The sequence below is a fragment of the Cynara cardunculus genome, unplaced genomic scaffold (genome assembly GCF_001531365.2).
Source record: "Cynara cardunculus var. scolymus isolate 2C unplaced genomic scaffold, CcrdV1 Un_Scaffold_1944, whole genome shotgun sequence".
In the NCBI taxonomy this organism is placed as follows: Eukaryota; Viridiplantae; Streptophyta; class Magnoliopsida; order Asterales; family Asteraceae; genus Cynara; species Cynara cardunculus.
Genome location: NW_020200924.1, coordinates 10265 through 26459, shown reverse-complemented (window position 1 = coordinate 26459; position 16195 = coordinate 10265). Strand labels below are relative to the sequence as shown.

The following is a 16195-nucleotide window of genomic DNA, read 5'->3' as shown; positions in this document are numbered from 1 at the left end:
AAAATCACATAAAGCCATATTATAACATCGATTGAGATAAAGAATAAAATGAAATATTAAAATCACGACGTATCTCACTGCATTACGCGAGTACGCTTCTAGTATATATATAATTATAAACAGAAGAAGATGGTCAACATCAAAAAGAAAGACCGAATGGGTAAAGTACTGTTTATTAATGCATATTACTTAGAACTCAATATTGCAAGTAGATTGTGCGTAAGTACAACTTATTAAAGCTTCATATCTAAATTCGTGTAACTAAATGCAGATAAACATAATCAAATACAAGATAATCATCTCATTTTAAATATAAAAAATCTAAAAATATGATTAGGATAATCATTGAGTTCTATTAGAATACTTAATTATCATCTCTATAAAAAATTTATGATATCTTCAAATTTATATTTTATTCAAAAATAAAATTATTGTTTCTTTATTAAAAACACATAAAATCGTATTATAACATCGACAGAGACAAATAATAATTTAGAACATTAAAATCGAGATGTGTCTCGATGCATTGCGTGGGTACCCAAATTTATATATATAAGGGTCCATTCAAGGGAGAACTGATTAGTTTGTGGTAACTGTGAGATCCAATCTCAACCACAAATCAACGAATAAATTAGGAAATTAATAATTATGGTAGTTTGAGTTAAAATTATAATTAGAGGGTCTTTTTAGCTATTTTTAAATAACTCCTCTCTCATCTCTCCGACCTCCAATCTCTAGCCTCCGGTGAACATTAATTCGGCAAGTACCAAGTAATCACAAAGATACACAATGTGATACACATTGTGATATACTGTGATACCATTGTAATACCAACTATGATACCAACTCAAACCTTAAAAACAAAGATACACAATGTGATACCCATTGTAATACNACTGTGATACCATTGTAATACCAACTATGATACCAACTCAAACCTTAAAAACAAAGATACACAATGTGATACCCATTGTAATACACATGTGATACTCATTGTGATATACTGTGATACTGATTTTACCGGAGGCCGGAGATTGGAGGTTGGAGAGATGAAAGAGGATAGAGGAGTTTTTAAAAATACCTAATATGCTCTCTAATTATAATTTTAACTCAAACAACCATAATTATTAATTTCCTAATTTATCCGTTGATTTGTGGTTGAGATTGGACCTCACAGTTACCACAAACTAATCAGTTCTCATTTGATTAGGCACATATATATATATATATATATTTATTTATATTTATATATTATAAACCTGAATATTCAATCTGTTATACGAGCCGATTAATCACAGGACGACCACCCATTTCACGGGTAGCCCGGAGTCATCGCATTTGGGTCTCAATGGCCACAGGGGGATTCTTTTTTCTCTTTTGGATCCAAACTTAGGATCTCTAGACACTTTTGACCATCGGAATCAAAGTTCAAACCAATAAAACACCACCCTTGTGGTTATATTTAGGGTTTAAATTGATGTTGTTATATTCTTATAGCTGCTTTTTATTTATTAAGTTTTTATGTTAAGCAACGTAGAGAGGTTAAAATGAATTTTTTATAAACGAAAAGTAAAAATCCAACCAATAATTACATTTTGAGTAACCAAGTTCCTGAACTTTTTTAAACAAATAAATTCTTCAAACTTTTTTAAATCAAATAAATAAATCATCATACTTTTTAAAACCAAAAAAACTCAACAAATTTTCGTATTTTGAATGATCATGTCTCTAGACATTTTTTTAACCAAATCATTACATTTATAGAATAAAAGTAATATATCATTTTTCAATCAATATATCCAAAACAATAACAAAATACAAGAAAAAAAAAATTAAATACCATTTTCATTCTTTATTATATATTCTCTGGATTCAATTGAGAGTATTAAAGAAAACCTAATAATTATTTATTTTTCACATTCAAATAACAACCACTGTATCATAATAAAACACATGTTATTGTCATTTAAATCTAAAAAATAAATAAACTAATGAAAATGGTGTAGTTTTTTCGTTTTATTGGTTTGTTGTATTATACTTTTCTACTCATTTGTTGATGCATGGAAAAGAAAAATGGTAAATTTCTTCGTTAGGTTTTTTTCCAATTTTAGTAAGTTCAATGATTTACTTGTTTGCTTTTTGAAAATTTAAGAATTTATTTGTTTGATTTTAAAGAAAATAAAAATTTATTTGTTTAAAAAAAAGTTTAAGAACTTAATCTAATGATAGTTCGTTTTGAACTTTTCCTTTTTTATATAACTATTAATAGAACAGGTTTTATACTAAAATGTTAGAATTACAAAAATTAGTATATAGCAAGCTACATAAACAAAAAGAACAAAAACTTCCGAAATATTCGAAACAATTTGATTCTTTATATATGTTGCACGTATTTTACTTGTCGTGATTGTGGTTTATTCATTTGATTCCGATCTATATTTGTATGAGTTCTTGAATCAAATACTTTTGATCAAGTGGGTGCCTCGGCTAGCAGGGTTAGTGCTTAGGCGCATGGTTTTAAAAATCGTTTGTGGCTTACGCCTCAAGGCGAGGCAGCCCAAAACCGCACCTGAGAGGGCGTCTCTTGGACCTTGGACGAGGCTTACGCTTTGGTTCTCGAGACGTACACCTCAGATAATCTGCTTTGGTAATGATTTTTTGGCTTTTATTTTAAAAAAGCTAAAAAACGGCCCCAATGTCACAATGTTTACCATTAACATTATAAAACCCAAAAAACTACTACTTTCTACTCTCAATCAAAAAGTGTGGTTTGACCCTTCCCCTTCCTTAAAGCAACCAATTTTTCCACACCTTCTCGACCTATCTCATGGTTTCACCATTTCCTCTATCAAGAACCCCTGAACCAACTCCTTTAGTAATTTACTATTATATATATGTATATACTATGTATCAGGTTTTGTTCCACTGAGAATGGAAGTTATGGTGAGAAGGGTAAGAAGAGATCTTCCACTTTTGGATCAATCCTAATTGAAGATCAACAATAATGATATGCATTGGGTCAATTCCCGTGTCAACATAATTCATGGGGTGGAATGAGATTAAAAATGATCAAGCGTTCAGATCCCTTCTTATACTTCTCATCTTAACTCCTATTCTCACACGATCCTTCGTCTTGCATATAAAGGTATATATATTTGTATAGCATATATATTTCCGCCTCTAGGCTTACGTCTCACCTGGTTGAGGGAAAACGCCTCAAGGCGCGATTCCGCCTTTTGAAACTTTGCCTAGGCGGCCCGGGATGGTGCCTAGTCAGCATGGCGTTTCAAATCATAAGCTTGAAGTTTAGGCAAACTATGGGGGAAAAACCCTAATGTAATACCAAAAGCAACAGAAATTCATAGTCATACAGGCAGAAAAAAAGCTAGAAACAGCATTAAGAAGCAAAAGGAAATGGCATACCATGAGAAAAAAAATGCTGGATGGAAGCATCGCCTTTTTTATTTAGCCAATCGAGAAATAATGAGAAGCTTAGGAACGTTGTAGGAGCAAATCGATCTCTGGACACAAGAAATCACACACGGTGTGATGATTTGTCATCAGAACTCGGTTGGAGGCTTCAACCTTATCAGCCTTTTGATTCTATCCTTATCTGTGTTCTCCAACAAGCCCTGCATAATCAGTTGATGACATTAGTAAAAGAAGTTTGAATAATCCAATCATTTTGCCCAATTTCCTACATCTGTTCTTCATTATTGTGGGCCCCATATCATCGTTATGCTTTAGATCGTATAAATGGGACCCGCAGAATTAAAACGGAGGACAAAACAATAGAATGTGTTATCATCGTTAAGCCATTTCTTTCTAAACCATTCATTTTGCTACTTTCCTCTAATTTCATTTGTGTGCTGCCCATATCGCCATTTTATGCTTATATGACCAGAATGAGACCAATATGATGGAAAAGGCGGTTGGGAAAATAAAATGGATGCGTACTATCTCCGTTTATGCAAAGACAAATTTTCATCCATTCATTTTGCTAGTTTTGCTCTATCTATATCTGAATAATACAAAGGGACCCACAAAATTGAGGGCAAAACGAGCAAATAGGCATTACCACCATCAATGCAAGACTCAAGTTTTTATCCATTTGTTTTTCCCCATTTCCCTCCATTTATCATCATCGTTTTGTGGGTATCATATGACTATTTATGCTTGGTCCTTGCAATTTAGAATAATAGAAATGACACCTACATTGTGGAAGTGGAGAATGCAGAATSGACAGACAAATGGATATGCAATACAAAATTATGCAACGTGTACATCTAGGGTGCATTTGATACACTGGACAGGGATTGGACAGAACAGGACAGGGATCCATGTCCCATGTTTGGCATGAATTTTATGTGAAACAGACAAGAACAGAGTGGAACAGGCCTGTTCCACCCCTACCACATGGAACAAGGTGGAACAGACTTATATTTTACCAATATAACCTCAAAATAGAACTTAATTCTCTTCTAAAACATCAAATAGGTTTCTTTTTTTAACATTTTATTCATTCTTTAAATTTTATTTATCGTATTTTAAGTTTCTTAAACTTTCATTTTACTGTCCTCAAAATATTATTTTTATAAGGTTTCTATATTTTTATTAATTTATGTAATTTATTATATATTAATAATAAAAAATAATGTAGAAAAGAGATATAAATAAAAATAGAAAACTACATAAACTTTTTATTTGGTGTCATTTTAATTGTTTTGACGAAAACTTCAAATGAYATATTTTGTTATAAAAAATAATTATTCTATTATAATTTAATAAATTACATAAATTAATTAAAATGAACAACTCATCAAGGGTAAATTGGTCATTTTACTTGTTCTGTTCTGTCCAATTTTATCTTACCAAACGTTGAACAGTTGTTCTGTCCCGCCCTATTTGGACACCAAACACATGGAATGGGCTCATAGGTGCAGCCTTGGATTGTAGATCAAACCAAACCAAACGAGGCTATCCCACCCGGAGGTGGGGTTCGCCCTAACCCGGGGGGTGGGGTTCGCCCTAACCCGGGGGGTGGGGTGGGGTGTTAAGATGTAGTGGTGTAGGCAGACATAACCTGTAGCTAAAGAGTTGAGCGGCTGCTTAAATCAGGATCAGGACTCAATGATCAGGTAAAARAATGAATGCCCTTCATTAAAAATGCATGTGCAAATGAACATGAACCCACAAGGCAGGGATTTGCAAGGAAGCCATGTTTAGTTGACTATATCAAAACTAGTTTTCTTACAAAAGGGAAGAGCTCATAAATAACCAATATTTAATCTGAAAGACATATATCGACAGGGCTAAACAAAATATTCAATGCGTGGTGACCTACTCCTATCCCCAAAAACAAATGAAATGAATTCCTTTAGGCAAAATTTGAAGTCAAAATTACTTTTTGTCAATTAATAATTCATTACAAAACATAGATAGCACTCATTCAAGTTTATAGGATCCTTTTTTGGCAACCGTGGATGTCCTGGCCTGTTTGCGCACACCTCGACTAATCCCATGGGGTCCTAAAGATAACAGTCAGAAAAATTCCGAGTGGACCTGGTGACCTATGGGGTGGATCCCCAAAGCCTAGCCTTTATTTGACCGTTGAGCTGGCACTCAAGGTTGGTTTATACGATCCTTGTTGTCACTATTGGTGGGAGTGTTAGATATATGACCGAGAGYCCAGGAGTTCAACACTTAACCTATGTGCCTAGTCAAGAGTTGCATTTATTTTAGGATGGAGGGGTAATAGGTAACCAAGTAATATTGGCCATTTCAATTGTAAATGGAAGTTGGTCAAGTCGGGCTGTGTGTAATATAGGGGTCRAAATATGTTCACTACTCCAAAGTATGTTTAATTTGGTTATTGTACACAGCATTTCAGAGTGAGTTGAAGAATATAAGCTAAAGGAGGGGAGCTCACCTTCCATACAATCTCATCAAGGCACAAGCATATCCTACCATACTTGTCCAAGAAAAGGCGCTCTGTTGGAGGCTTCCCACATACATCCTTTATGGCCGAGGTAACAACAAACATTGCTTCCGACACTTCAGGAAAAAAGAAGGGAATATTAACAACTAGAAGATCGAATAAATACTTTAATAACAAAACTTGTGAAGCATTATACTCATCATGGGGATGGGGAAAAGAGAGACAATATTGATGCTATATTCCACAAAAAGTGTAATGTATGACTTGACAGATAGTTTAAGTAAAATGTTGACTGCCTTTTGAAATATCTAAAATAACCTTAACAAATAAAGGAATCTCGTGAACCTAATTCAATATCATATTTGTAACAAAAAAGATTCTAGGCAAATAAGTAATGTTAATTTGGAATCCTTCTAAAAAAGGACAATGCAACTCTCATGGACAACCAAAAAAGAAAGTGTTTCAATTTTCATCGGATGGTTGGAGTAACGAAAATCAAGATATGCTTACAAGCAAGTTCATCATACTCATCCTTGCCAACAAGATAGATGCTGACATGTCCAAGCATTGTGTAGACGATATATACAGACCTGAACAAGTAATGATGAATCAAAGATAGAACCAACACATACTATATATGTAAATATGAAACAATACAAATAGAAGTCATCCCATATAATAAACCACTTTATCTTCAATACATGAATACATGTTTAGTTCACAAGAGATTTTCTATATATGCCTTGCTCTTGATTCGATAGTACATCTTCACAAGTTCCATCTAAGGCAGTGCACAGTTGCAAAACAGAAAATTGACAGGATCAATATAATTGGTGCTCTCATTTTGAAATTACTAATTTACTATACTACCCCACTCACTCCAATAAGCATGTAGGGATAAATCATATTTCAACTAATGGTCCATTAGTGGGAGGACTACATATGTACCCTTTGACATTTTCAAACCAACTTTGAGTTCATATAAAGTTCTACAAGATTCAATTCAATAATGCACTACTTACTCATTGAAGGAAGCTATGAGGATATTATCTATTTACAAGGTGTGGACTAAGGTCAGTTCGGTAATTGGGGGCAAGGAGGACCATAGTGCATGTATTTCATGCTTAGGCATTTTAGTGGAGATGGGGGCGTCAGGCATGTTAGAAGCATTCAAGAGTGGTGGATCTCCAAATAGTAAAATTGTAAGTCTTGCACATTTGAATGCACGGGCTCATTTGTTAACAAATGYTCTACTAAAATCTTTCTACTTGGCAGGCTCATTTAGCGAGCTTTGCACTATGATGATGAATCGGCATGAACTATCTACACACAGAAGCATATCATTTCCACAATTGACAGTCCAAGAAGTGATTCTTAGTTTTTTTATGTCTGGACTTTAGTGCTTTATGCATGAGATTCAAGTACATACAAGGGGAAGACTGAAATTTTCATCTTGGTTAAGATTAAATTATTAAAATTGTGCACCGCTGCACCTTGACAATTAAAATCAAAAACTCATTTGTATCATATCACAATATTGTTGCATAGTTCAGCCTTAATTACATAAGACTGTAATTGCACAAGCATAACAGATTTGAAACTGTAAGCTAACCAAGATAAAAAAAGATTGTCAAAACGGAGACAAGGAGAAGAGGAGAGAATATACACATTGAAAAGCGGAAATAGAAGTCATGGTAACTTATAAGATCGATTAAAACAAACAATTACTGGGCTGGATAACTAATGCAAGTCCAGACCATTAGTTAAGCCATGAAAAACAACTACCAAAAATAATTCATTTTAAATCAGTTCTGAAAAATAGCACTGTGTCTTTGAAGTGGGAGACTAATCCATGTCATGCAATAAGCATTCCCACACTGTAGCAAGAAATTGACTACTAGGTCAAAATCAATAGAGTAAGGCACTCATGTTTGTCTGCTCTTGTCTCATACATACCCAAATTGAAACAATACAAGAATATAATAAGCAACTTGGCATACTTGATTACACAGGGAGAAAAAAGGGTTGTCAATGTTAGAGGAAAACAAGGAGTAAAGACATACTTGTGGCATGCAACAAGAAGTTCTTCATTTTTGACACCTTTAAGGTTATCTGCTCCAAGTTTGACCAAGAAAGATCGCCAATGCAGCCGTTCCTCACCCGGGACACCATTGAAACTGCAAAYATTAGACATGAATATGTGATACATAAACTATAAATGGGTTAATTGCTTCAGTAATGTGAGATCATATAGACTAGTTCAAAGCTGTAAAATCTGAGTAGTATATGCAATCTATATTTGGACTTGGAGGAGTTACCTCTAATAGGAGCCTCCAATACTGTGACAGATTATGCCTTACAAAATTGAACAAGTCTTTTGGCTTTTAAGTTGCCAAAAAATAAATGACCTAACAGCTTTTGGATTTTTTAAGACAACTACATCATTTTCCGCTTATCTAATGAATGTCATTGAAAAGTTATTCATATCATATTTTACACAAAAATATTTACTRCATATCCTCTACAAGTCTGATAGGAGTGCAGACAATTTTACTGGGCAAATGGAGTATTGAAATGACCAACTATGAAAGAAATAAACAAACAAAGATAATGGCATGTATTCAAGAGATAGGCTAACTCTCCATTGATGCTCACTCGCTCAAGTTCTCTGATATATGAAAATAAGAATGACTATTACAGTCTCCAGCCTCCCTTTTATAACCAAGAAACTTCCCTCAACTAACTAATTTAGACCCAAGTAGCCAACTAAGTCATTAAACGTCTCTAATTACCTTGGGATTCATTTTTAGCTAACCCAGCTAGCTCAGGATATAAAARCATGTTGCATGCATTATCATCTTTGGACTGCATTCAAGTGATGCTTCTTTGAAAGACCATGGTGGGAAGACGAATAMATATTTCATGAGTTCATTCAAATTTTTGATGTTGAGACCCTTGATCTACACCCACAAAAGATCAAGRGTCTCCTTATTTTTTCTGTTTTGAGCAAAAGGCTCATTTATCAGGAAGTACAATTTAACAAACCCTTGCAAGAACAACCCCTTCTTAACATAATTGTTGGCTACRTAAACTTTGTAGTTTGCTTTAAATCATTAATGTAGAATCTATATTGTRGAGAGTTTCACGGTACCGTTCAACGAGGATATTGCCCTCAGAGTTGGCAATCAGYACAGCCAGCAACATCCTCTTTGCTCTTCTTTCTGCTGCGTTAAGGCCTTATAGTAATAACCTCTTTCCTCCTTTTCTGAAAAAAACATTGATCAAATTTTCAAATTCAATAATCTACAAGCAATGAAGACATATTACTAATTGAGAATACATAGAGACTTCGGTGATTAAACCAAAAATCAATTCAATAGATGTTAAATTGCACTTTGACGTCTTAGAAGATTTACGCCTAGGGAGAGCCTTAAATGTAATTATGTAAATACATGTATTCGTAAATTATATATATAAAAAATATTATATTGATGAAGGGATAACCCAAAAATACATGTAACTACTTTGTAAGAGTGGAACATCAATCTTCACATACTCAACAGTGACCTCAACGTGTTTTCATTTTCTATATCGTATCTATGGTGTCTTCGTCATCAACCTCCAAAATGTATATAGCTACTTTATAAGAGTTGGAAAGCAGGGGTGGCTGGATGAAAGCACAATATTCACAATTGTTAAATACTTATGCTACTGTATGATGTATCAACGTTTCTTTCTAACAAAACTCGTCAATGCTTTAGTCTGCTAAAGCTACAATGTTCCTTTATTATGTCTAAAGACCGTCTCTGATTACTTCAGGGCATTCCAACTTCCAAGGACTTCACATCAATAAATTTTTAAAGGCCTTCAATTTGATCATCAATGCATGTGATATACAATCTGGAGAACAGATGAGTGAATCAAATGCTAAAATATTACTTTGCATTGTCCAAAATAATAGTGTATCTTATCCTAAACAAMAATTCCATCATAGCTATTCATATTGAACACCCAACTAAAACTGAAAAAGATGTGATTTAAAACCCCTAATTTTCTCASAGATTCACAATCACAAATACATGTAGTCATATATAGCGAGAGTTTGRGAGATTACTTACAGTGAGATTAGGGATGTAATCAATCAGTCAAGTGAGAATGAGGCAACAGCGGGACGATCTTCAAAAATCACCAAAATTTACCTTCACAATTACCACAATTGCTTTTTATGGGGAAAAATATGTGAAACTGACGTGCATTCTCTCCTTCACAGTCGCACGCTCTCTCTTTAACAAAGGATAAAAATACTGATTTTAATGTTCACGATAGATTTATCGTGGCAAACTGATAATTGCGTTTGTAAACTATGTTCAAGTCTCTGGAAACACCAAAAATACTGATTTTGGATCTAGAAAGTCAAAATCACATTTGAATCCAAAAAATACTATGGTTGTATCCTAAAATCAAATCCAAAGTTAAAAGAGTTATTAGTGATCATGTTCCTAGCTCCTTCCTTGCTAGATGTCAGATAATAACTGAATATTGTGATCAATAATTTAGCCATACCACGATTATCAAGCAGTAAATCAGTAACAACAGTGTAGATCATATGATTCTTTTAGAAGAAAAAAACGATTAACACGAAAAACTAGGGTTTCGCAGTACCTGAGGCAGTAGAGGTATGAAGATCGACGAGAAAGACCGAACAGAAAGAACTGGAGAGGAATCATACAAAAGCGAAGAATGAAAACAATTTGCAAGAAAAAAGATGTATAAATATATAATTTACCGGACAAATTGCATCAAAAATTAACATTAAATACTACATCACTTCGTCGGTGAATGTTTTATGGTCCAAAATAAGAATTAGGTTAAATATAAATTTGTTTTTTTTATGTAATTTGTTCTAATTTATAATCATATAATGAAAATGCTTTTTTTTTGCAAAGTAGCTGATTAAATAAAAAAGGAGCTAAAAATTACAAAGTGGGCGGCCAAGTAGCGAGATGTAGCAATGAAAAGCAGACCTAACCGATAATCGAATGAAACAAAAAAGAATAAAAATACGTGAAAAAAGCAAACAAACACCAACGATGAACAGACGAATCAACGAGTAACCCAAAAGGAACGAGAGGCTCAACTAGGATTTTGGAGCGGAGCCATAAGCCAACAATCCCAAGGGACAAAGTTGCAACTCACGAGACAATAATCCAAAGTTTCCTGCAAATCATTACATGTAGTTCAAATCAATTCCATGATCTCCTAGAGTCGCTCGAATTAGGAGCCTTCCTCAAAGAGCCCTCCAAACGAAGATGTTGATCTTTGAGGGTAATAGATTATTCCAGCGGGTTTTCGGATGTACGTCGTCTTTGGCAAGAGTTACATCATTAATTTAGAGTATTTAGTTTATTGGCCGAGAACTGTCTATCATTGTCTAGTAGTCACCACCATTTGTCCCAACAATTACGGAAATGATGAACATTTTGCAATAAAAAAAGAGAAGTCCTGAAATTCATTAATGGCCCGGCCCTTGGGAGTTCTAATCCACTCCCATATCCACGACCAACAATCCTCTACCCAACCACCTCAGTTACATAACGTTTGATACGCAGACATGACTGAATAGGACAAGAAAGTAGGACTGAACAAGTCAGGATTGGAAGTGTCTGCTTGGTGTTTGATACGACTAGGACTGGATATGACAGAACTAGATAAGTTGCCCCCAAAAGTTATTTTATGATTTTATATATCATATAATAGTTATGATTAACACAAATAAAGTAAATAACTTATTTTATAAACATTTTTACACAATTTTCATATACATAAATATAAAATAATATCAAATTTGAATGAAATTTTTTATATAATTGTTGGTATTTTGATAAAACCCGACTCATACAAAGGAAAATTTATGTTTTCTTTGGTTTGGAAGATCCTTATCAATTGGTGAAGGCATAGTAAAGGTTGTTGCAACAACAATGTTTTTGGAGGTAGAAACATTGGTAACTGGTGGACGATAGTAGTTTGTGGAGGACGTAAAGATGGTGGATAGTGGTGGTGATGGCGGTCGACAGTGGTGGAGAAGGTATTTGTGGCCAATGTAGTGGAGGTAGGTGTGATGGTGGGGCAGTGGTGGTGGTTATGGTGGAGTTGGTGGTAGCCGACGATACTAGTGGTGGTGGAGATGGATGGTTGTGGTTGTGGAGGACATGAATATGGTAGATAGTGGTAATGGTAGCCGATAGTGGTGGCCAACGGTGGTAGTGGTAGTCGATGGTGGTGGTGGTGGAAAGTGGTAATGGTAGCCGATGATGGAGGTGAGGTGGCCCATGATGGTGGCGATGAACGGTGTTGGTCGGTGGACAATGATGCTTGTGGAGGTGGTGGAGGAGGTTATAGTAGAAGAGAAGCTGGAGGTGGCCAACGATGGTAATTATGGTGGCAATGGACAGTGGTGGTCAATGGACGACGATGGTTGTGGAGGTGGAGGATGAGGTTGTAGTAGAAGAGAAGGTAAAGGTGGCCAACGGTGGTAGTGTTAGTAGCAATGGAGGGTGGTGGTCAGTGAACGACGGTGGTTATGAAGGTGGTGGAGTAGGTTGTTGTAGTAGAAGAGAAGGTGGAGGTGGCCAACGGTGGTAGTGGCTATGGACGGTGGTGGTAGGTGGTCGATGGTGGTTGTGGAAGAGGGGGAGGTCGCCAACGGTGGCTATCGGTGGTAGCGCCTGCCACAACTAGCGTGTGGTGACCACTAAAACAAATATCATACAAGGGTTAGTTAGTAATATTTTAGATTATGTCTCATTATTGTCCCATCTTCTTCCACCTATTTGGGTGGAACAAAGAAAAGCATTTTATGTCTCATGTTGTACCACCTTGTCGCAGTTCTTGTCCCTGTCCCGAAAGTGAGTTCTTGTCTTGTCCCATGTCACGCCAAACATGGACAGTGAGTTTTGTCCCGTCCTGTCTGAAGGGATTTGTAGGAAATGTTAAAACAATATTATCAAAGATAGCAACGGAAGCATAAAATAAACCTACAATGATTTTCACAAAGCTCTCAACAAGGATCTCATGCATTAAAGAACTTAGAAAAATCAAAAAAATACTGTAAAACCCAAAATTTTGGGGAATAGATAATGTATTTTTTTTTTCTATTTTACTTATTTATATATATATGTAGGTATATATATATATATAGGTTAAGTAAAATATTAGAAATTCAAGATAAGTAAAATTCTTTCCTTATTATTGACCAACGGCTGAAGACTCTACCAAGAGGGGGAGCCTGCTGTCGGCAATCGGGAGAGGCAGAAGAGGGCAGGCGGTGTTTGGCCTATAAAGGGAAACTGCGACCTGCATGGTTGCAGGCTGTGGAGAAGACAGTCTCGCAGCCTAAAAATCGGGATTTGGCCGATTTGGTCAACTAATAGGCCAAACCGCTTGAGTATAAATCAGGGGTACTGGTCTAGAGTAGTTATCTTTTTTTTTAAAAGAAGAAGGAATCGTCGAGCTTGAGAGAGGGAGGAACCGGAGTTCAGACCAGGCACGAAACCCCCTGCTTCCCGTCGTTTAGAGGTAATTACTCGACCCAAATTTTATATTGATACAAGGTTTAGCTATGCCATCGGTCCTGTATAGAACCCTAGAAGGCTCGCGTCCAAACTTTGTGTTTTAAGGTTCGATTTCAAGGTTTAGATTTCAAATGGTAAACATACTGTATCACTGTAAAAACCACTTAGAAGATGGTATACAGAAGCTCTGCATGAGAGCTCTGTATCATGTTAGAAGCTCTGCATGAGAGCTCTGTATCATGTTTGAAGCTCTGCATGAGAGCTCTGTATCATGTTAGAAGCTCTGCATGAGAGTTCTGTATCATGCTAGAAGCTCTGCATGAGAGCTCTGTGTCCAGTTATGCTAGTCAGAGGCTCTGCATGAGCTTTATTTTAAGTTGTGAGAACCCTGTGCCAAGTTACGAAGGACATCAGAGCTCTGTATCAAGTTATGAGGCCACGGAGGAGCTTTGACCCTTAAATTTATGTATGTGATTTGGAACCAGAGGCTCTGGTCGCGAGACCAGAGGCTCTGGAAGAAATGGAGACCAGAGGGGCTCTGGCCCTTAATGAAATGATTTTAGTTAAGTAGCAGAAGCTCTGGTCTTAGGCCCAATATGTTCTATCTAGTTAAGAACCAGAGGCTCTGGTCGCGAGACCAGAGGCTCTGGAAGAGATGGAGACCAGAGGGGCTCTGGCCCGTGGTGAATTGTTTTCTAAGTATAGTTCAACCAGAGGCTCTGGTCGTGAGACCAGAAGCTCTGGAAGAGATGGAGACCAGAGGGGCTCTGGCCCATGGTGAATTGTTTTCTAAGTATAGTTCAACCAGAGGCTCTGGTCGTGAGACCAGAAGCTCTGGAAGGGAGACCACAGAGGGGCTCTGGTCCTYGATGTGRAATTATTTTCTAAGTATGGGATACAAGCAGAGGGGCTCTGTCAATGCAACCACAGAGGCTCTGGTCCCAAAGGACTTAAGAGTCCAGAGGCTCTGTCAAGGCAACCAGAGGCTCTGGTCGTCCACAGAGGCTCTGRTCTAATTTTGTTGTTACGAAGAACGTTCCTAAGCATAGTTGACCAAGGTTGACCCTAGCTGACAAAATTGACCGTAAGTTGACTTTTATGATAGCCATTGGGGAGAAAGTAATCATTTACGTACTATTCGCTATTATAAATTATAGGTTACCAGTCAGCGCCGTTAGTTAAGCACTCTACGTTATCACGTGAGTCTTCATGAGACTTACAATGGGATGTATACCTATGTATAAATTTATTTTCAAGCATTATACGATTTATATGATGATGGTACAAATGCATGATGTTTCAGTTTACATACATGATATGTTTTACATGTATGACGTTTCATGATCAGTTGCATGTTATGTGTTTAATCACGATTCGAATAACTCTAGCATGCTTTTCCATACTAAAGTTTGATGATTTAAGGGTGGACAGTTGACCAGTAAGTCACGACCAGTATAAAACACTACCCGGACAAGTGGGTGATAAGTTAAGATTGTGACACCCATGGCGTGTTGGTGACTAATAAGTCACGACCNGGCGTGTTGGTGACTAATAAGTCACGACCAGTATAAAACACTACCCGGACAAGTGGGTGATCAATCGAGAATGAAGTATCAACCCAGAGTGTGTTTGTGACTAAATGACCCATTCCAGACAGATAATTTATGAGATCTCATTTCTTTCAGTGTTGCATGTTTTCAGAAATTGCATGCTACTTGGTACAAGGTTTACAAGTTGAAATGCATGATGTACAATGTTTTTATACACGAAAACCATGAACTCACTGAGCTTTATAAGCTKACTATAGTATGCATCTCAGGCCCAGGTAGTTCGAGGACGGATAAAGGCAAATGACATGCTTAGAGTGTTGCTTATTATCATCTCATTTTAGTCTTTTGTCTAAGATGCGCTGTAAAGATCTTTTGTAACTTAACCCCAAAAGAAGGTGGGTTAGAACTTAAGTTAGATTTTGATGATTCAAAAACTTCCGCTGTAATAGTTTAAATGGTTTTAAATTAGCCATTACTTTGGTGTATTTATTAAGGAAATGTTTCAGATTACGTGACATCTCTCTTGATGAAAATGAGGGTGTTACAAATACAATCATAGTGGTTTTAGAACTACAACCTTTGAAGCTTGCACGTTGATGTTGGGTAGAGAAGAAAAACGGATTTTCCTCCAAAGTTGATCCACACCAACCAACCTCCTAGTATCTCTACCTTAAAATAAAAAACAAGTATGTATCTCTTCACTTATTCTCTCAAGAACTCTTTCTCAAAAGTATCTAACACTTTGAATTTTAGAGATAAAACTTAAAAAGAGCTAAGATAGTATGAGAATTGTTATAACCAGGTTTTAGAAAACTTGGGTTGAGGTAATTTATACATGTTTATTATGTGGATTACGTGAAATATGCATGTCTAATTTAGAAATGCATGAACTATATATGTGAAATGTGAACATAATATTATGCATGCATATATTTGAAATGATGGCATGATGTATATGTGATTTATACATGTATGCATGTGGTGTGAAGCATACATGAGGTGGTGCATATATGTGATAAGATATTATGGTGGAAACATTATTATAATATTTAAAAACTTATACCTTCATGGTTAAGAAATAATGAATTTTATAATGAAAAACCCACCGCCTAAATTACCTCTATTGGTTAAAGCCA

At 35.9% G+C, this 16195-nt stretch overlaps 1 protein-coding gene across 1 annotated transcript; it reads right to left on the bottom strand.

The window, feature by feature from the left end:
- Positions 1-3284: 3284 nt before the first annotated feature.
- LOC112502808 lies at positions 3285-9200 on the bottom strand. The gene is made up of 5 exons (XM_025106810.1): positions 9090-9200; positions 8002-8115; positions 6449-6528; positions 5930-6054; positions 3285-3632 (listed from the first exon to the last, which is right to left on the bottom strand). The coding sequence occupies exons 1-5, from the start codon at positions 9140-9142 to the stop codon at positions 3561-3563; spliced, it is 444 nt and encodes a 147-aa protein (XP_024962578.1). The 5' UTR covers positions 9143-9200; the 3' UTR covers positions 3285-3560.
- Positions 9201-16195: the final 6995 nt, after the last annotated feature.